At 40.5% G+C, this 22,603-nt stretch overlaps 1 protein-coding gene across 3 annotated transcripts in view; it reads left to right on the top strand.

Moving 5' to 3' along the window:
- Zmynd8 (Zinc finger MYND-type containing 8) overlaps positions 1 to 22,603 on the top strand; it is a 596,751-nt gene that overhangs the window by 168,815 nt on the left and 405,333 nt on the right. For all 3 annotated transcript variants that reach the window (XM_068388417.1, XM_068388414.1, XM_068388416.1), the window contains exon 5: positions 11,086 to 11,266. In XM_068388417.1, coding sequence (XP_068244518.1) covers positions 11,086 to 11,266 — 181 coding nt within the window. The remainder of the gene's footprint in view (positions 1 to 11,085; positions 11,267 to 22,603) is intronic.

Genomic DNA, 22,603 nt, shown 5'->3' on the forward strand with positions numbered 1-22,603 from the left:
TCAACCTCCGTGGCCTCTACCCGACAGGTCAGACCTTCTACATCAACCACATTTTCTCAGACTTCACGACAACCCACAGTCCCTACGTCTTCACGCCTGGAGACTATCGAGCGACTCCTGAAGAAGGAAGGGTATTCTTCAGCCACTGCTAAGAGAATGTCGCTATACCTGAGAAGGTCTTCAGCTGCGGTCTACCAAGCTAAGTGGGCCTCCTTCACGAAGTGGTGCGCTGCGAAGCACATAAAGCCCCTCAATGCCTCTGTCCCGGACATAGCGGATTTTCTGGTATATCTCGGAGACAAAATGGGGTCCTCTAGGCACATCGCGATGCTTGTCAAGAGCTTCGAGCAGTCCTGCCCCCCACAAGCAGGTAGGGTGCCCCAGTGGGACTTAGCTAAGGTCCTGAAGATGTTGAGTGGCCCCCCCTTTGAACCTTTGAAAGATATCGTGGACAGGGATCTCACTCTCAAGGCAGTCTTCTTGCTGGCCTTGGCGTCCGCTAAGAGAGTAGGTGAGATCCATGGGCTGTCGTATGACGTCTCTCATTCGAAGGGGTGGAAAGAAGTATCTTTCAAGTTCGTTCCTTCTTTTGTGGTGAAGACCCAGAACCCAGCTGTCTGGGATCCTAAATTCGAAGGTTTCTCCATACCAGCCATCCTTGAGGATTTAAAATTATGCCCTGTCCGTGCCATTAGAAAATACCTTGAAAGAACGGCTCATCTCCGGCCAGGCATCAAGAGCCTCTTCGTCTCCACGGGTGTTACTAAGAAACAAGTATCCAAGAACACCATTTCCTTCTGGTTGAGACAAGTTATTGCCAGGGTCTACAAGGAAGAAGGTCTGGCCGTGCCAGGCGCCCCCAGACCTCATGACATCAGAGGTCTGAGCACGTCCTTAGCCTTTGAGAAAAACATGGCAGTGGATCAGATCCTTCGGGCAGGTACTTGGTCTAACCAGTCGACCTTTACTGCCCATTACCTCAAGGACTACTCGAGGAAGTCCTTAGACGGGTTCTCCATTGGAACAGTCATCTCCGCCCTCCAAGTGGTTTAATGGTAAAAGCCCCAGGCTCAATCGCGGATAGCAACCGGGAGACACAGGTGCGTTTCCTTTCATCCTACCCAGTTGTTCCCTATCCTCATCGGAGATTACCAACTTGTACCATTGGATAACACGTTCTTCACAACTACGTTACTGGATGCAACATCAGAAGAAGTTTTTCAAAGGATGAGTACTTAGACACTAACGTGAGCTCTTTGTGTAGTTACCCTCTTGTCCGTTTCCTAGTATGTACCGTTATACCTAGGCCTCTTGGCCTCCGCTTATTGGGTCTGTAGGTCAGAATAGCACTCCCGCCTCCTAAAGTGTAAGTCTCCTAAGAAAGTAGTTCGAGGTAAGTATTTGTGTTGGAACAAATCAAAAATTTTAAGTAATTTTTATTTTTCCTAACATACTTACCGAGAACTACTTTCGGGTAATGGCCCTCCCTTCCTTCCCCGAGTGCCTCTCTTCCCTTGCAAGTATTGTGCTACATCAATAGAACTTACTGGCGATTTCGACCCAAGCGGACATCGACCTAGCGCTAAGCCTACCCTCGGGGCACATTCTTTAATGCCGGGGTAGGCCTCCATAGAAAACGGGATTGAGGGTACCCTACACAAAACTCTGGTCGGTAGAGAGGAGATTACAGGTAACTCCTAAGAAAGTATGTTAGGAAAAATAAAAATTACTTAAAATTTTTGATTTTTGTATTATAGACTTATCCTCCAAATGGCCAGAGAGATAATCCTCGCTCTGTATTTTTCCAGTTTTACTTTTATTATCAATATTATTTTTTTGGGTGGACACGTCATATCTCCTTATAGGTCTGATACTCCACCATTTTTTTATACAAACAATTTATTAGAAGAATTTCTTTTACAAAATTAAAATTAGAAATAAAATTATTTTAAAAAATGACTTTAATTTTATACAGTAATACAATTTACAAATTACATTTTCATCATTTCCTAGCAACTCCAAATGCTTGTCCACTGTCACTTACGTTTCAGCAAAAGTGTAAAGTATAAGAGCTTGAAGAAAACCAGTTTTACAATCATATAACATGAACAATTTCAATCTAAATCTGTGATGTTTGCAAGGAAAGTACTTTCTAAATAAATTACCTCTCCATTAAATGAGGCTCTCATCTGTAACTACATTCCGAAAGGGATAAGATGCTTCTTTGCATTTATCTCTTATACGATAAAAAAAAACTGCATGAATTTTGTTTATCTTGAGTTGGTTTAATATCCTTTGAGATTAAGAGAAATGTTGTCATTATGTGCTGTGGCAATTGAATAATAAATGATGAGAGGCGGTGTATTAGACAACTTTTACATTGTAAGAGGATTTATTGCTAGTTAATTTTCACAGAAACATGAGCAGAAATCTTCTTCAAAGTGAATAAATGATTCAAGTACATCAACAGAACTCTAACTTTTTCTAATTGAATAATTAAGAAAAGTAGCCACTGAACAGTGCAGTAAGCCCTTGGGTGAAGAAGAATTGTTTGGTAATGTCAGTGTTGTCAGGTGTATGAGGACACAGGAGAAAATGTAAAGAATAGGTCAGACAATACAGTGTTTGTGTGAGCAAAGGTAAAATGAACTGTAACCAGAGAGAAGGATCCAATGTAGTACTGTCTGGCCAGTCAAAAGACCCCATAGCGGTAGTATCTTAATGGGTGGCTGGTGCCCTGGCCAACCTACTACCTGTAATCAGGAAATTTATACTGTATGTATGAACATATATGAATACTGCATATCTTATTAAGGAAACATATAGAGGTGTGTGACTGCAAAATAGCAATTACAATTTATACAACAGAAAGTAACCTTCATATTTTTAAAATGACTTAACTTGTCTATATCATACAGTCCATTAGTAAATGTAGTCTCCTTACAAAGATAATGAATGCCCTCTTATGTAAAACCTACACTCTGGCTCGTTCATTGGATTCTCAGTCTGAAAAGGATCTTAAGATATAGCACTGGTAGCTACAAATACATTGCAAAGTCATTATGTTCCTTACCATAAAAGACAATTACAATCAAAACACTAAATTACATAAAAGAAACATTTAAAATAAACATAATTCCTAGGAATATCACCAATACATGTGCAAAGTTCCTCAACATCTCTCTCCATAGATACTTGCGTATCCCTTGGATATTTCCGGATCCACTGCAGTCATTATTAAATAGTGATAACAATAATTATTACCTATGGCCATAAAATGCAAATAAATCACAAGAAAAAAACATCATCATTAAACATCATTAAACATAATGAAATAGTATTTAATATATTCAAACAGCTTTATCACAAATTAATGCGTATCACAATCAAACAGTTAACCAACTGTATTATACTAATAAAAGGTATCATCAAGCAAAGTTCTATTCCTTCTTTTGGAATACTTCTGCAGGCTCCTGCAGTTATCTATGCAAAGCAAAATCAACAAAATGGTACTAGTATAACAACTCATTCGAGTGATACCTTTACTCATTATGAGGTTAGGCATGCCTGTGGCTCCCAGGAATCACTCCCACTGCTGGAGTGTTCCCCAAACCCACACATCCATTGTGTGGATTCAGGTGGCGGTCATCTGGGCAACAAAGCATAATCTACCGAGATGGGTTTTGCCAGCATATCTAGTGTGGCCTCCTTCCCCTCCTCACACGGGAACAGGTACATATATACATATACCAAGGCACTTCCCCCAATTTTGGGGGGTAGCCGACATCAACAAATGACACAAAAACAAAAAAAGGGGACCTCTACTCTCTACGTTCCTCCAGCCTAACAAGGGACTCAACCGAGTTCAGATGGTACTGCTAGGGTGCCACAGCCCACCCTCCCACATTATCCATCACAGATAAAGCTTCATAATGCTGAATCCCCTACTGCTGCTACCTCCGCGGTCATCTAAGGCATCGGAGGCAGCAGCAGGGCCTACCAGAACTGCGTCACAATCGCTCGCCATTCATTCCTATTTCTAGCACGCTCTCTTGCCTCTCTCACATCTATCCTCCTATCACCCAGAGCTTTTTTCACTCCATCCATCCACCCAAACCTTGGCCTTCCTCTTGTACTTCTCCCATCAACTCTTGCATTCATCACCTTCTTTAACAGACAGCCATTTTCCATTCTCTCAACATGGCCAAACCATCTCACCACATTCATATCCACTCTAGCTGCTAACTCATTTCTTACACCCGTTCTCACCTTCACCACTTCGTTCCTAACCCTATCTACTCGAGATACACCAGCCATACTCCTTAGACACTTCATCTCAAACGCATTCAATTTCTGTCTCTCCGTCACTTTCATTCCCCACAACTCCGATCCATACATCACAGTTGGTACAATCACTTTCTCATATAGAACTCTCTTTACATTCATGCCCAACCCTCATTTTTTACTACTCCCTTAACTGCCCCCAACACTTAGCAACCTTCATTCACTCTCTGACGTACATCTGCTTCCACTCCACCATTTGCTGCAACAACAGACCCCAAGTACTTAAACTGATCCACCTCCTCAAGTAACTCTCCATTCAACATGACATTCAACCTTGCACCACCTTCCCTTCTCGTACATTTCATAACCTTACTCTTACCCACATTAACTCTCAACTTCCTTCTCTCACACACCCTTTCAAATTCTGTCACTAATCGGCCAAGCTTCTCTTCCGCGTCTGCAACCAGTACAGTATCATCCGCAAACAACAACTGATTTACCTCCCATTCATGGTCATTCTCGTCTACCAGTTTCAATCCTCGTCCAAGCACTCTAGCATTCACCTCTCTCACCACTCCATCAACATACAAGTTAAACAACCACGGCGACATCACACATCCTGTCTCAGCCCCACTCTCACCGGAAACCAATCACTCATTTCATTTCCTATCCTAATACATGCTTTACTACCTTTGTAGAAACTTTTCACTGCTTGCAACAACCTTCCACCAACTCCATATAACCTCATCACATTCCACATTGCTTCTCTATCAACTGTATCATACGCTTTCTCCAGATCCATAAACGCAACATACACATCCTTACCTTCTGCTAAATATTTCTCGCTTATCTGCCTAACTGTAAAAATCTGATTCATACAACCCCTATCTCTTCTAAAACCACCTTGTACTTCTAAGATTGCATTCTCTGTTTTATCCGTAATCCTATTAATCAGTACTCTACCATACACTTTTCCAACTATACTCAACAAACTAATACCCCTCGAATTACAACTCATGCACATCTCCCTTACCCTTATATAGTGGTACAATACATGCTCAAACCCAATCTACTGGTACCATTGACAACACAAAACACATATTAAACAATCTCACCAACCGTTCAAGTACAGTCACACCCCATTCCTTGAATAGCTCAGCTCTCACACCATCCATACCAGATGCTTTTCCTACTCTCGTTTCATCTAGTATTCTCCTCACTTCCTCTCTTGTAATCTCTCTCTCATTCTTATCTCCCATCACTGGGACCTCAACACGTGCAACAGCAATTATATCTGCCTCCCTATTATCCTCAACATTCTGTAAGCTTTCAAAATATTCCGCCCACCTTTTCCTTGCCTCCTCTCCTTTTAACAACCTTCCATTTCCATCTTTCACTGTCTCTTCAATTCTTGCGCCAGCCTTCCTTACTCTATTCACTTCTTTCCAAAACTTCTTCTTATTCTCTTCATATGAACGACCCAATCCCTGACCCCCACGTCAGGTCAGCTGCCCTCTTTACCTCACTTAAATTTGCGCTTTACTTCCACATTTTTCTCTCTTTATTTTTCATACTTCTCTACACTATTACTCTGTAGCCATTCTGGAAAAGCCCTCTTTTTCTCTCTTCCACTTTTACCTTCACTCCTTCATTCCACCATTCACTGCCCTTCCTCATGCGGCCTTCAACAAACTTCTTGCCACACACATCATTTGCAATCCCAACAAAATTTTCCTTTTACTAACTTCCACTTCTCCTCTAAATTACCAGTTTCTCTTACTTTCACTTCGTCATATGCCATTTTCAACCCTTCTTGATATTTACTTTTTACCCCCGTTTTTACTAGCTCTTCAACCCTCACTACCTCCCTTTTACATCCACCTACTCTATTCCCCCACTCTTTTGCTACAACTAATTTTCCTTCCACCAAAAAATGATCAGACATACTGTTAGCCATACCCCTAAACACGTGCACCAAAAAATGATCAGACATACTGTTAGCCATACCCCTAAACACGTGCACGTCTTTCAGTCTTCCAAACATTCTTTTAGTTATCAACACATAATCCATTAATACCCTTTCTACCACTCTTCCATTTGCCACTCTTACCCATGTATACTTGTTTTTATCTTTCTTTTTGAGAAAGCTAGAACTTATCACCATCTCTTGCTCAACACATATCTACCAGTCTCTCACCACTCTCATTTTCACCTGGTACGCCATACTTCCCAATGACAGCTTCTACCTCTCCAGCGCCCACTCTAGCATTTAAGTTACCCATGACAACTACCTTAATTCCTTCTACCCAGTCCTTTTATACACCTAGTTAATTCATTCCAAAACTCATTCCGCTCTTCTTCCCTTTTCTCACAACCTGACCTGTACGCACTGACAAAAGCCCAACATTCCCTACCCAACCTAACCCTTACTCACATTAACCTAGACGATATCTCCTTCCATTCCACTACTTTACCTGTCATCCATTCACTCAGCAATAAAGCCACACCCTCTCTTGCTCTTCCTCTTTCAATCCCAGACACTCTACCAGACATTTCACCAAACATCACTTCACCCTTCCCTTTTATTTTTGTCTCACACAAAGCCAATATATTCATCCCTCTATTCCTAAACATACTTCCAATCTCACATCTTTTACTCTCTATCGTACTACATCCACACACATTCAAACACCTCAAAACTAGAGTGCGGGGAGCAGTCACTCTCCCTCCAGCTCCACCTCTTTGATGAAGTCTCACAGGATTGAAATTACAGGAGAGGGGGTTCTCAGCCCTCTCGTTCCGTCCCTTTTAGTCGCCTCTTACGACACGCAGGGATACGTTGGCGTTATTCTAATTGGCTTTATGCCCCCGCGGCCACAGGGGGCATAATAGTTATAGTTAAAACTTCTGTAACTTCTGTTTGGAAAATTTTTATATTTTATCCCTAAAATCACAATTGTTAAAAAAAATAGTTCAGGTATCTGAATAATAATCATGATTTATTAATATTGTCTTTGTAAAAATACAAAGAAAAGCTTTGAATGCCCGTATCTGAAAACTATACTTATTGACCTTCAAATTCTATCTTCTCCCTTAGTTTTAAAGATATGGCTTTGAAATTTGGTATATAACTTAGAAAGACATTATAAAACAATAAAATAGAATCCTCTTTTTTCAATTTTTATTTCATTTATATTCTAATTTTTTTCCCTCGAAATATAGGGTTAATTTTTAACCATAATGAAAAAAATTATATCTAGCAAAAAGAATGACTCAGAAGAAAAACTCTCTATTTTATTTTAGGTCTATATCATGTCTATGTAGGGTATCAATCCAAGGTCTCAATATTAAGTATTAAGGGAGGAGATAGAATTTGAAAAACTAATTTTCAAGATAAATCTTCCTGGCATCACAAAACTGAAGGTAAGAGGCAAAAATTCTATGCAGTTTGGAGATTTCTTAAGTTACCTTATTATGTGGTATGAATGTCAAAGTCCTGTTCTTTAAAAAGGCATTAGCCAGCCGGTCCCCTTCGGCAAACAAGTAAATACCTTCTCACAACAACTCTGTTGTCTGGCTGTCATGATTCTGGGATGAACAAAAGACAAACAGATCTTACTGTCAGCCCCGTGCATCCCAGACAAAAAGAACATTCTAGTGGACAATCTGTGCAGGAAAACTTGCATAGTTTATTCCTAATGGTCTTTTGATCCTCAGACATCGACCAAAGTCTGACTTTGTGGGGTTCGCCGCTAGTAGACTTGTTCGCGACGTCTCAATCTAAAACTGCTTTCCAGTACCAGATCTGCAGACAATGTTCCAGGATGCCTTCCAACATCCATGGGATGATCTAGACGTCAATACGTTCCCCCCAGTTGGCCAGATCCGGAGGCTCGTCAACAAGGTAAGATCATCTTTCAGTCTATCAATGACATTAATAGCTCCCCTATGGCAACATGCAAATTGGTGCCCAGATCTTCTTCTGTTGCTGGATGTTTTGAAGGAGTTGCCTCCTTTATATGACCTGCTACGTCTACCACATACGAAGATTTATCACAGGGCAGTCACATGCCCCTACGACCTAGTGCCTTAAGGTTATTCAGTATCTCGCTCATAGAGGATTTTAGCAATCAGTGACAAATCAGATGTCTGGTTACCTCAGGAAATCCTCTGTCACAATCTATCAGGCAAAATGGTCAAACTTTTAAATTTTTTTGTGGTTGGTGACGTAAAAGGGTCCCTCCACTCATAGCCACTAAACCCTGATTGCTGAGTTTTTGTTGTATCTCAGAGAGGAAAAACTTGCTCAGTCTCAACAGTGATAAGGCTATCGCTCAGCCTTAAGCCAGAACTTTATATTGAAAGGGGTTCATATTTCCTTTTCAGCAGAATTATCTATGTTCATACGGATCTTTTAAGATATCTTGCCCTCATCTGGAAGTGAGACCCTCTCCTTGGAACAGGGTGAAAGTCTTGCATTCCTTAAAAGAGCGCTTTATGGACCATCGAGTCGAGCATCAGATAGCGACTTGACCCTTAAAATGTTTTTTCCTCACCTCGGCCTCTACAAAGAGGGTCAGCAAGTCGTATGGTAGTGGCGGGTTGCACACAAAAGCAACCCCCACACCCTTGAATCTTTCTTACTGATAATAGTCCCCTCAAAACAAACTTTCTACTATCGTGATCTTACAGCTGGACTCTTGCACAGAAGGGAACAGTAAAACTTAAACATAACCTTAAAACTATATTTCCTTACAACTATAACAATCACTTAATACGAAAATCCAACATTCAAATATAGGTTGTTATTAATCCTTAATACTATGATTCCTAAAACTAAAACGATTCACCAATCAAAATAATAATCACACAACTTAAAACTAAATCAGACAAAATTAACAATAGCATGCACCACAATATTTCATATATATAATGGTACGTGTACGTACATGAAAACTGTTTCCAATAATCAGAGAAAAACAATACTCGAGTAAGCACTCATTAAAACCAGCACCGACACATTCGCACAAAGTACCATAAACTCGTAACAAACTTAAATATGTTGCACGTGGACACCGTAGTCCATACAAAGCCAAACTGTCTCTTTCTTGAAATACTACCATTGCTCTGTGGTTAACAGCAGCCTACACTGGGTGGCAATTTGCCACAACTGCTTCCTTGATTGTGGTCGTGGTTATCATCATCATCATTATCAGCAGCAATCGAAACATATCAGGCCTGGTCATCAACAATAGATCCACATAGAAAAAACTCTCCAAAGGAGGAATTACGACCTGCAATAAAAAGAAAAACACTTACGAACACTCCTAGCTAACTAAACTATCGCACTATAATCAAAGATAAATGATAAACTTTCCATCATTCATAATCGCGCCTAGCAAAGATGAATAAAAACACTGTACTTTTACAAATTTTTTTTCTAGGCTGGTCGATGAACAAATAAAATAATCCAGCATTCGGGACTCAACTGAATCCTGCTGCAGTTAAATAGAAAAAGCATTTGCCCAACACATTCACCACCGCCCTAACCTAGCTCTAGGTTTGAACTCTTCCAGATTGTGAGTATATGGGAGGGAGGTAGCTGATGATACTGATCAACTGTTACTATGTCCTTTTAGGGTGCTCTCTCAATCGTTCCGGACAGGCTCATCCACACAACAACCAGCTGTTTGTCAGTACAGGTAGGGTCAAAAGGCGTATTACACAGAACACGTTTTCCTCCTGGATTAGGCAGGTCATTGACCGTGCCTGGCATTCAAAAAAGGAACTTCTCTGTGATGCAGGTGTTACATGCGGACGTATAGAAGCACCAGAGAACCTGAACCACTCACTAGCTGAAAGACTTAACACACAGTTAGTTCCCCTGACACATTTTTTGTATGGCCTGTGGTGGTTGTTCAACGTTCAACAAGTAGTATAGCTGCCTTAGCTTCCTTACAGGACAATTAGCCGTCGGTCAAGTGTAGAGGTTGTGGTATTGGTCTGAGGGGAATATAAAGGAATGACTGGACTTTTTTTTTTTTCTTTACCTTCTCCTCTCTTGGGATACAGCCAGCTCTATTGACTGCAGGTAAGACCCATTTTGCAGGTTGCCTGAATACATCATGTTCATACAGTATACGAATATACTGTATTTCGTTGCCTCCTCTATCTCCTAATAAGGGGTAGTTGAGTTTCTTAGGTCTTAGTGTGTATGATAGAAAGCTTATGGTTTATACATAAGCTCGATATCGTCACTGATTGGGTTCCTCACACACACATCATTATTGTATGGGCCCTTGTCCTCTGGTATTATCAAACCAACAGGATACCCATCCCAAGCTTCCTTAAACTCAGGTGTTGCAATCCTGGGACAAGTTTTTAGCCAGTTGAATGGACTCCCTTCAACATATTGGCGAGTCTCCTACATAAGGAACAAGTGTTTGTATTTGTGTTGGAACAAATAAAAAATTTGGAAGTAATTTGTATTTTTCCTAAATAAGCAAACGTAAAGTTCTTTACACACAGTTTTCAAACTCCCACCATTACCTTTGCCCAGTAAGTCTTGCATGCAATGAAAAGAGATTGAGTTAGTGAATGAGCAGGTGGACCTGGCTTTTCCTTCGCTACTACCCCTGTAACTATCGAGATGTTGCCACTCGTAGAAAGTTATGGCCAGAATGATAGTTTGCGGTGAATTAACTCCTATATGAAGAACTTGAGGTTTGTATACTTGGGAAAAATACAAATTAATTCCAAATTTATATATTTCATATCTGTAATATATTTTTCATTCAACAGATGGAGCCATTCACAAAACCTGTAGATACTACAGAATTTCCCACCTATGAAGATGTCGTGGTCCATCCAGTTGACTTTACCTCCCTTGAGCGCAACATAAAGAGGAAATTCTATGGGTCTACAGAAGCATTTTCTTCAGATGCCAGATGGATTGTACATAATTCTGTGATATTTAATGGAGGTGAGCTGTCAGTCTAATTTAAATAAACTATATTTGTTCCGGCACTATTTACAAACCATTACGCTCTTTACAGTGGAGATATATTTCGGCGATTGCTGAAACTACCCACTAAACTTTTTACGCGAGGTGTAACAACCCTCTGCTAGTTAGCGGAGGGGGAATGTGTGTAGATCGACCATCCTACTCACACCCGGACTAGAAACAAAGCGCCTTTTTTTTTATCTCTGCTCGGGTAGAATGCAAAAACCTTTAAACGTATATTGGCTGAAAACTGGCCTAAAAGCTAAAAAACTTTCCGTTCTTTTCCTTTTCAGGTGTGTCTGCCCGTCGGGATCAAAACCATGCTGGTTTGTTCTGGCATCGAAGGGCGGTGATGCAGCACCTTCATGCCAGCATTGGAGACCAATCCTCACAGTCTCTATCTAATGTACAAAGTCCACTCTTGCACATAGGAGTCTCCTTGTAGCGAGGGGTTGCCTTCCCAGTGGGTGAGGTTTGGTAGGCAACGGAAAAAGGTAAAGCAGGAGTCTTTCCCTTTGGGTTCATCGTCGAAGGGAAAGACACCTTGCCATTAGACTCCATCGGCTCGACCTCTCTATCCTGACTCTGTTCGGTCAGCTTCCCTTGGAAGTCGATCGAGTTCGAGTGGTGCCCATTTGACTCCTTGACAACCTTGTGTGCCGGGGCCTCCGTTGCTTCCCATAGGGAAGCACCGCTGGCCGCCACTGTTTTGGAGTCTCTTTGCTAATGCGATGCTTCAGGTGGGGCATTCCTTGCGGCTTACAGGTTCTCCGGGCAAGGAATGGTTACTTGAGGTCTTTGGGGTTGGATTCACAGTGGGAGCTCATAGTCTCCCCAAGGGTTGATTCTCATCTTCCCCTCGTGACTCTGTAGTGGTTTGCGGACTGTGGCCGGATGTAGTGCGCAGACTGCCTAGTACAGGTATTGCTCGACTTACGACCTATGCGACATACGACTATTCGACTTTACGACCATTTTTTCAGGGTGATGATGTCACAAGTTTATCGGAAATAGGACGAATATTTCCTTGAAAATAATCTATTTTCTTGTATACATATCAACTCATTTATCTTGGTAAATTATTATTTTCTTTTATTGTTAATATTCAGTATTTATTTTCAGTTAAAAATAAATTAAGAAAAATTTTAATATCATTCGAGTTCATATTATATGTCTGGTGACGTCACATCACCGGCGGAAAGCGTCCGGGCAATACAGTGATTTTCTTCCAACAGGCTAACGATTAATATTAGTATTTCCATTATCGAAATATTAAATAACGATACAAAGTATTTTGAGGGAATGTATCGGTTGTCATGAGTCCTACGTAGCGTAAATTTGACTGTACGCTACTTTTTTAATCTCTACTTTTTTAATCTCTGATAATGGATCGATGTTTAAAGAAAATATACTATTAGGGCAAATATTTTCTTGAAAATAATATATTTCCTTTTACATTATAAGAATAAAATACTTTTGTTTGTTAAGTTAGTATTTTCTTTTCATTTCTTGCGAGAAACAAAGAAAATGAATTTACATATTTTGCAAGTCATTCTTCGTAGAGATTACTGTACGTCACGTGACTTGTAACGTCATGTATCTGGCGGAAGCGCGCTGACAAACCGAATGATTTCCTTTCATTGTTACCGAGTAATCTTATTACAGCATTCCCATCATCGAAACACCCAGTAACGATATCAAGTGTTTTAGTGGTCTGTATCATTAGTTATAAGATTAGTACAACTTACCGTAAATTTAAGAAAAAAAGTCTGATGACATCATATTTCTGGCGGAAGGCGAGAGGCAAATCAAGTGATTTCCTTCCGATGCGTTACTATTCCCATAATCAAAACCTCGAATAATGATATATAGAATTTTTTAATAATTTAAAAAAAAAATTTGAAGATACCACTGAATTAAAAACAAAATGCAGAGAGAGAGAGAGAGAGAGAGAGAGAGAGAGAGAGAGAGAGAGAGAGAGAGAGTGAGAGAGCGAGTGAGAGAGCGTATTCCTTTTATAAATAATAATAAGGTCTATAAACAAACTGTATGGAAAATGTGATACCCTATAACATATTGGCGCTGATGTAATATGCATTATGAAGAAATTTCAAATGTCAAGAAAATTATATAAATTAGTGTTATTCGAACTATATGTATGTGCTCATAATAGTAATACGGCAGCGTGACCTTAAGATCAGCTGATGCCAACCAAAAGTAAATTAAAAGTATTTGTTGATTATTGATATGCTCAAGAAATTGAAAAATAAAATATAAACGTTCTTTAATATAACACAATTAAACACAGTAATGTCTAATGAAATATAAAGCTTAGTATTGAACTACAATACTGTATGAATCTTTAAAAAGGAACTACCCGTATGCGATTGCGAGAGCGAGCACACACACACACACACAGAAAGAGCTACAACGATTTCGCATTATACCTAATGATTAGACGAACTGTATGGAAACTGATTTCCTGTAACATATTGGCGTTGATGTAATATTCATCATGAAGATATTTAAGTTAAGAAATGATAAAAAAATATGCCATACGTATGTACGCCATATTTTGATACGGTAGGTAGCGGCACTTTCAGATCAGCTGATCATAACCAAAGGTAAACAAAATTTTCAGTACTCGATTGTAAAATGCTTCCAAAATTGATGTATAGAATACAATAATGCATTTATAGAGCATATGATATCCTATGAAACAAGAAAATGGAATAATGATAGACAGTAAGAAAATATTGACAAAATATGATCCAGATGATTGCCGAATCATAACGTATCAAAATAAATCTACGGAAACTTCACTTTTCTAGTTCGACATACGACCAACTCGACTTACGACTCATCTCTCGGTCCCTATCTTGGTCGCAAGTCGAGCAATACTTGTATCTGAATGCTGACCACACTCCATTTCACTACACAAAAAGAAACTGTGAAATACCCAGAAATCTGGATAAAAGGTAAACAATCAAGGATGAACTGGGCACTGGGCACCACCTTTGATTTTGTACTGGGCAAGGGAACCCAGCTAGGTTATTTTTTCTTGGGTTTCCCGTCTCTCTTTGCAGTGCTATGCACGGAGTCCTAAATAAGAGGAGCAGTATGCTTTCTAGGTAAGATTTATTTGTTTATATAGGTAACATTAGGAGAGTAGATGAACTAAAATATTACAAGGGAAGAGAAAAAAATCTTTAGGCCAGAATAGGGGACCTTTCACATGAAGAGCATATTGAAAGAGGTTCAACAACAACATACATTTATCACAAATTGAAGAAAAAAAATAAAATATGAAAATGCAAGTATACAAAACCAGGAGAGGCATAAATATCTCCACATAGAACCTCTTAGGAATCAATCCTTACAAACATTCAATCCACATATATATGAGTACAACTAAAGCCCAACATAACTGTAAATATATTTGGGCCAAAATCCAATGTAATTTGAATAAGGTTCATTATGATCAAAGGTATTATAAGACCAGGTTGCACATCTGACCTGTCTCTACATTCTCACCTTTACATCAGAAAGGCAAAAAATTCTTTAATACATTAAGAAAAAACCTATCATCCTCAGTGCTACACGCAAAAGTTATGGCTAAAGATCGCATACAGCATCAAGACAAACTTCAAGCCTAATGGATAACCCCACCACATTGCTGTTCAAGATCCACACAGTGAGTGAACAGTGTTTGGACAAAAATCTCTGACTATCTACTCATCTGTAAAGTTTACTTTCACTAAAGTGTCCACTACACTAATATCCTGAGAATCCCCCACTGTCAATAATTGCTTGTCCTCGCCTAGCACTTTCAAAAGCAGAGGGGAGGCGGAATTGCTCTTGCCACTTAACTTTAATATGCTTCAATACAGGACTCTTTAATTCTTTGTTTAGCAATCTTCATCTTGAAATAAATTTCTAAAACATGAACCCCGCTGGGTGCAGTGCACCCGCTACTCTGCAATAAAAAGAATAATTTTTAGTGATGGACTGGCGATAATCACATTAAACAGTAAAAAGTTATTGAAAGATTATATAAATCAGTGTCCAAATACAACTTAAATAATAAAATGAAAATAAATAAATCTAGAATTAATTTATATTTTCCCTATGCATATTTCTACAACTCCATAGGTGTTGCACTGGAATAGTCTCTTTTTTTAAATCAACTGTCTCGACCTCAGCACCTGCTCACCTGCACGTTTATTTTACTTTGACGGACGAGCATGAGCAGGTTATGACAAATGCCCCTCGGGATTACTTGTCAGGGCATCCCCTAGCCGTGAACCCAGGAAATAGTTTCGGCTGCATTCTAACGGCAGTTCACAATGCCAATCTTTTAGCTGGGTTTGCTCAGCCGAAGGTGAAGCAAATTGCATTGCCTGGAGGTTCGCCTCCAGGTGTTGAGCAACCCACCCATCCACGGGGGAGTTTTCCTCCACTGACCGCTGGTCAGCCGGATTCTCGCTTGCAGGAAGAGCTCTCTGTGCAGTGGTCAAAGGTGGAGGTCGGTCATGATTCGGTAGTAGGGAGAGCATGGGGTACCCTCAGTCTCGTGGAAGAGTCTTGCATGCAGTTGCGCACCCAGCCACTTTGTAGGTGGACAGGCGAGCTCCTCTGCTTGATAGTATTGTGCGCTGCTCACCATGGCGAGTTCATCTTACCTTATTTGCAAGTGCTACTAGGTTTGACTACATGAGGGCAGGTGAATGCTACCTTGATAGCGCCCTCAGCACGTTATGGGCAGGTGACAAAGCAAGTACAGGTAGATACCAGCTTACCTGTACGCGCTGATGTAGGTGTGCGCACTAGAGTGCCTCATTAGCCCTTGCCTCACCAGACCTCACCTCAACATTTTTCCTCTTATCAAGGGAAACAGGCAACTTCTCAGCATGTCAGTCGAACAGACGGTGCTCTCTTTCCTAGGGAAGCGGAGCATAGGAAAGGGCATGAGGTTCCTTCCTTTCATGGATTACCTTTCCTTGGTGCTCCAGGTAAGACAAAGAAACTCTTAGCACCCCTTCTGGGAAACTTTTTCTCAAAGGACGCATCGTGGTTCTTAGACTTGGTGCAGACAGTCTCAGGACTGACCAACACTCCTACGATAATACCATCACCGGGTACACCTACTATCCCTCTGTAGGCTTTGAGTTCCTCTAAGGGAAGTGCGGCTCGGTTAACCCTAGGCGTAGCAGTGCTGCTAAGCAGATTTTTCCTCCAGTGGTTCCCAGTCTTCCTTCCCCTCAACTGTCCTAAAAGTACCAGAAGTATCTGAGTACCAAGGCCTCGAACATCTAACAGGACTCTGAGTGGGAGAGATTGGGCATTACACTAATCATTCTGCCAAAGAGGAAACAGGGTCATCGCTGTTCCAATCCTCTTTCGGGGGATTCAGTTCTTCCGAGGACTAGCAGAGGAGGTCTTGTTTACTGACAACTATAGGCTGTGGCCTATAAAGATAGACTGAGAGGATCCCTCTGCTTCGGTAGTAGTGGCTCCTCACCCTCTTTCCGTTCCCTCCAAGGCAGAGAGGAATGAGAATTCCTCTCTGCTTGCAGACTTCATCCTCCGCCCATTAGAGAGGAAGAATGCTAAAGTTATCTCTAAGAATTTGCGCTCGACTTCTGAACACCCAGTTCAAAGGGAAGGTCCGTTGGTTCCCTCTAACAGCTCTATAAGACCGGGGCACAGCGGCCTCCCTCCAAGAGCACATTCCTCTGCTAGACGGACTTCTGTTAGCAACCTTGATCCTCCCCGGGCTACTATGGAAGCAGGATCGGAAGAGGAAGAACCCTTTGACGACAGCACAGAGCATTCTGATTTGTTGCTGCCTAGGTCCACCAGCACCAAGAATAGAAAGGAATAGGAATAAAAAGACACAGACCACATCTTTCTTCGGGTGCTTTCGGAAAGATCAATTCCTTGGGGGAACCGGATCGAGTTCCAGCTGAGGGCAAGGACATGGTTAGACCTCTAATATGACACTCCTAGGGCTCACCAAGACTAAGGTAGCTGTGCCCTGGTCTATGGGGTCAAGGCGGTAAAGAAGACGGCTTATGCCCAAGCGACAGGAGCATCACAGTCCCTCAGGGTTTGGAAACTCATCTCATTTGCTTCCTCCATCATATATACGGCAGAGGAAGTACTATGAGATTGTGGAGGACGACCCTTCTCCACTCCCTATAGATGCAGCCATCCTGGCTTTGACACAGAATACATCCCTGGATAAACTGGCTACTTTGCTGGTGACTTTCTCTGCAGTGGATGCCACAAACATGGAATGGGTGACGAAGTGTTCTTTGCAAACCGTTTCATAGTTAGTTTACTGGTTAGGGTAGGTGGGGAACCTTTGCAATAATGATGATATCTCCACCACGCAGAATAGAGAGGCTATTTTGGCCTTCCTTCTCTTGGGCTCCCGGACGATGGTGGTCTTGACCCATAATATCGTCAACTAGTGGATCAACTGGGTTTTGAGAAGACTCGATGCTGTTATCTCAAAATTGTAAATGCATGTAACAAGGAGGAAGGTGATGAACCTTCTCAATGGATGGCCCCTCCTTCTTCAACATGGAAGACATTGAGCCAGTTGCAGACAGATGGAGGAAGGCAAGCCAGAACTCCCTCCTTCATAGGGCCATGACTTCTTGCCCATACTCCTCAGTGCTACCGCTGCAGCGATCATCTCTGATGAAGCACCACAGTCATAAGAAAACAAGGGATCACAACCCCAGAATCAGGCTGCGCAACAGCAATGTTCCAAGAAGCCCTTTCGATTCAGGGGCTCCTAGAGTGGAAGAAGAAACAAGAGGGAAACAAAGACATTCACACTATGGGCGGCATTCCCCAACCGCCCCACCGGTAGTTGATGCCTACAGAGCAGTTAGCAGAGGACGATGCTCCACGGGGCCAAACCTTAGTCTCCATATTCAGAGCAGGATACACCGTCCCATGTCTCGTTCACACTCTCTCTCCCTCCTCTTATCCGCCATCTGATGACGTTAAGTTCCTATGCAAAGGGATCCGCATAGGAACAGGCCTTTCAGGTCGAAGTCCAAGATCAAGGTAGAGAAGGATGCTCTCCAGCAGGTCCTAAACAGATCAATAGGCTTCTACAGTCTTATATCTCTTATGGAAAAGATGTCTGGGGCTGGCGACCAGTTATCGACCTCTAGGCCATGAATGAGTTTGTCCAACGAACCCTGATCAAGATGGAGAAGGTCAGACAGGCCGTCATACCAGAAGACTTTGTGGTTTTGTTGGACCTAAACAATGCGTACTTTCAGATCCTCATCCATCCATCATGAAGGAAATTCTAAGATTCATGTTATATGAAAAGATATACCAGATCAAGGTGCTGTGCTAAGGCCTGTCCACAGCTCCTCATAGGCTAGCAGCCAAATGAAGTTTTGGGTGGTAAACCCCTACCCATGGTAGAACAAGTCACAACCTATTTTTTCTTAAAGAGGGATGTTTGGACTTTTAGAAAATCATGGTTGTGAGTCTGAGATTGTTGCACAACATATTGAAAACCACGTTTACACGTGTATAATGTAGACTTCAATAATGGATTTCTTTTCCACAGATTCTGGCACATATTAGCTTATAAACTATATGAGAAGTAATGAATAATTAAAAAAAATATTTTAAGAACAATGAAAACATTAAAACATCTTTCAAACGATAGATAGTTTCATGGATGGTATCTTTTCTGACTACTTCTTTGAAGATTACACTCAAACCATTAAGTTTTTGGTTCTTAACAACCCTTTGGTTTTTAGGGTTGCATGGTTTAAAACATAATGCACTGGTCAGTGGCCATTTTATGACACTTTCCAAAAGGTGGTATCAGATCCATATTGCAAGTTAATTGTCAACAGCAGCATCTAAGATGAAATAATTAATGATACTGGTGCTACATACATAAATGTGGTACCAAAATGTGCAGAATGATAATGTACATATATCTAAAAAAAAAAGTTTTGATATTAGAAAGGATTTTGTGTAACCTACAGGCAAAAAATTTTTTTGTGCAAAAAAATCAGGTCCGCGTACTAATCTTTATAGACTGAACAATTAATTTCTTCAGAGGTAATCGAGTTGTATTACTACATATTACATCAAAGTAATCTTAGTTCATCTTCTTTTTTTGAGATATGAATTATAAAAGTAAATAAGTTGATATACTTGTTATCAAAACGATATACCATCCGCTATAAGTAACCAACATTGTATATTTATAATGCAAGCATATAAATTAACCAAATAACGATGATTTCAATTCTAGTGGAAGATAAATTTTCAATGTTGATTGCCTCTTTTTACAAATATAAATGTATACAGTAGTACCTTGAGATTTGAATTTAATTCCTTCCATGATCGCCGACGTATCTCAAAAAAATCTTGTCTCAAAATAATTATTTCCATTTGAATTAAAAGAAACTGAATTAATCCATTCCAAGGGAAAGAAATTTACCCAAAACAAGCTCAAATTATGCTCAAATTACACTCTACAATCACTAAAGAAAGATAAATATAACAGTAATAAAACGAAATTGATATATAATAATAAATGTTAATAAAAACAATAAAAGAATAGAGTTTTACTACACCGCGTTGGCAATTGCTAGCGTACGGGATGCATGCAAGGAGGAGGGAGGCAGAGAAGCAAGGCTACCATGCACACGTTCACGATATGGTAGCTGTAAAAAGCGACAAGATAAACACAATTAAAACGTTGTATGAGGATACTGAATGCTTAATATTCGAGGCTTTTATTTTTTAAGAATGAGTAGAAAATAATAAAGAAATAAGAGTTGTACTCACCGCCTAGGTGAGTGCTAGCAGTGTAGGGGATGCATGCCAGGAGTAGGGAGGGGGAGAAGCAAGGCACCCACATACACGATATTGTGGCTTTAGAAAGTGGCAAGATTATACACACTTAAAAACGTTGAATGAACTTACTAAATGCTTTATAGTTAAGTCTTCATGTAACAGAAAGGATGAATAAAAAAAAGTATAGAATAAATTTGTAACCAACTTACCATGGAAACAGGGATGAGTGGCTAACGAAGGTGAGCTAGGAGGAGGAGGAGGCAGCTGGGAGAGAGAGCTGAGATAGCACAGTCTACCCTATGATACACATACACACACAAACACAAACACACTTTTTTCTTGCTTTGTATTTTGTATATTTTTGGGGAGCTTTTATTTTGTAATTTTTTTTGCTTTTCTTTTTTTTTCTACATGGGCTAATACTTCCATTATCACTTTTGACCCTTTTGGCCTTGTCACCTTCAACACTTGGACTGCATGGTCGTTTTATAAGAAAGTGATCGAGAGAGGTCTGCTTTTGCCTCATTTTTTTAAGATGTTTCTGATGTGTGTTAGGCATGTACCATTATAATAGGCACTCGCTCTCCTTGTATGCAATTTCTCAGGGTGTCTTTTCAACAAAATCAGGTACTTTTTGCCACATGCCGAGGATCTGATGAATTTCTCCAAGTTAGCACCTCCTCTTCCTCGACCTCCTTACTGCTGAGTTCCTCCATCACCTCCATGTGGGAAATCTTATGTAACTCCTTCAGCTCCTGCATTGTGAGTTCTGCAGCATGTTCTTCAACCAACTCCACAACATCTGCCATATCTACCTCCAGCCCCATTGAATGACCAATAGAAACAATTTCCTCTTCAACAGGTTGCTCTGGTTTTTTATCGAACCCCTCAAAGTCGTACTTGGCAACAACACTTGGCTATAGCTTTTTCCAGGCTGAGTTCAAGGTTCTCCTGGTAACACCTTGCCTGGAAAGATCAATCAGTTTAAGGCAGATTACGATATTATAATGATCTTTCCAAATTTCTCTTGAAGGTGAGGTTGGTGTTTTCAGTAACCTCGAAACACCGTTTGAATAGGTGCGTTGTGTAGAGTTTCTTAAAATTCGATATCATTTGTGGGTCCATAGGCTGGCGGATAGATGTCGCGTTGGCTGGCAGATACAACACTTTAATGATGTTATATTCATCCAAAATGTCATCCTCAAGACCTGGAGGAGGACCAAGAGCATTATCCAACAGAAGAAGTCATTTAAGCAGGAGACCATTTTCTGGTAGATATTTCTTAACAGCAGGACCTAAGGCTAGGTTCATCCACTCGATGAAGAACTGCCGTGTTACCCAGGCCTTACTATTAACATGCCACATGACCTGTAGCACTTATGGGCTTTAAAGGCCCTGGGATTCTCAGAGTGGTACACCAACAACAGCTTCACCTTACAATCACCGGTAGCGTTAGTGCAAAGGGCGAGAGTAAGTCTATCCTTCATAGGCTTATGTCAGGGAAGTTTCTTTTCCTCAGCAATGATATAGGTCCTCCTTGACATTTTTTTTCCAAAAAAGCCCTATCTCATCACAATTAAATACCTATTGAGGTATGTAGGCTTCCTGGGCAACAAAAGAATTAAAGCATTGAATGAATTCTTCTGCAGCCTTCACGTCTGCACTTGCTGCTTTGCCATGCCTAACGACTAAGTGGATACCAGTTAGTTTTTAAAAATTTTCAAACCAGCCATGGCTGGCTTTAAACTTATCTCCAGTGCCTTGCAATGATTCTCCTCCCTCCTCAGCTGCATCCCGTTTAAGGTCATTGAAGATGGCAACAGCATGTTCAGAAATTATAGTTTCTGTAACCAAGTCTACAGCTAGTTCCTTTTCCTTTATCCATATAAAAAAGTAGGCACTCCATCTTATGCAAATCAGAAAGTAACTTTGACATAATTTAATAGTTACGCATTTAGGAGCCTGAACCTTCTTTACTGGGTCCTTTTGTTTGAGAATGGTGGATATGGTGGACGCATTGCAGCCATATTCAGCGGACAAATCACAGATTCTCACACCTCGTTTATGCTTTCCTATTATCCCATGCTTTATTTCCATTGACATAATTTTCTTGGTTTTTTTTGTTATCCCTATACTTATCCTTAGACTTAGGAAAACACAAGAAAATTGTAAACACAACAACACAATGTTTTCTATATGACGACAACGAACACTCTGGTAGAGAGAAGTTTGGGTAACCTCGGGTGCCGAGTGAGCATTCTGATCGACTCGGGTAGCCGAACAAACAAACTGCCACCTACCGATGGCATCACGCAACTTTTGAAATCATATCTCAAAAAAAAATCGTTGTATCTTAGGGTGTAAATATAGATGCATTGTATCGTCATATTTAAAAAGAATTGTATCTTAGTGCTTTCATATTTCAAGGTATTACTGTGCTTTATCATTAATTGTTTCATTTTA

Source organism: Palaemon carinicauda, chromosome 15, assembly GCF_036898095.1.
Source record: "Palaemon carinicauda isolate YSFRI2023 chromosome 15, ASM3689809v2, whole genome shotgun sequence".
Lineage (NCBI taxonomy): Eukaryota > Metazoa > Arthropoda > Malacostraca > Decapoda > Palaemonidae > Palaemon > Palaemon carinicauda.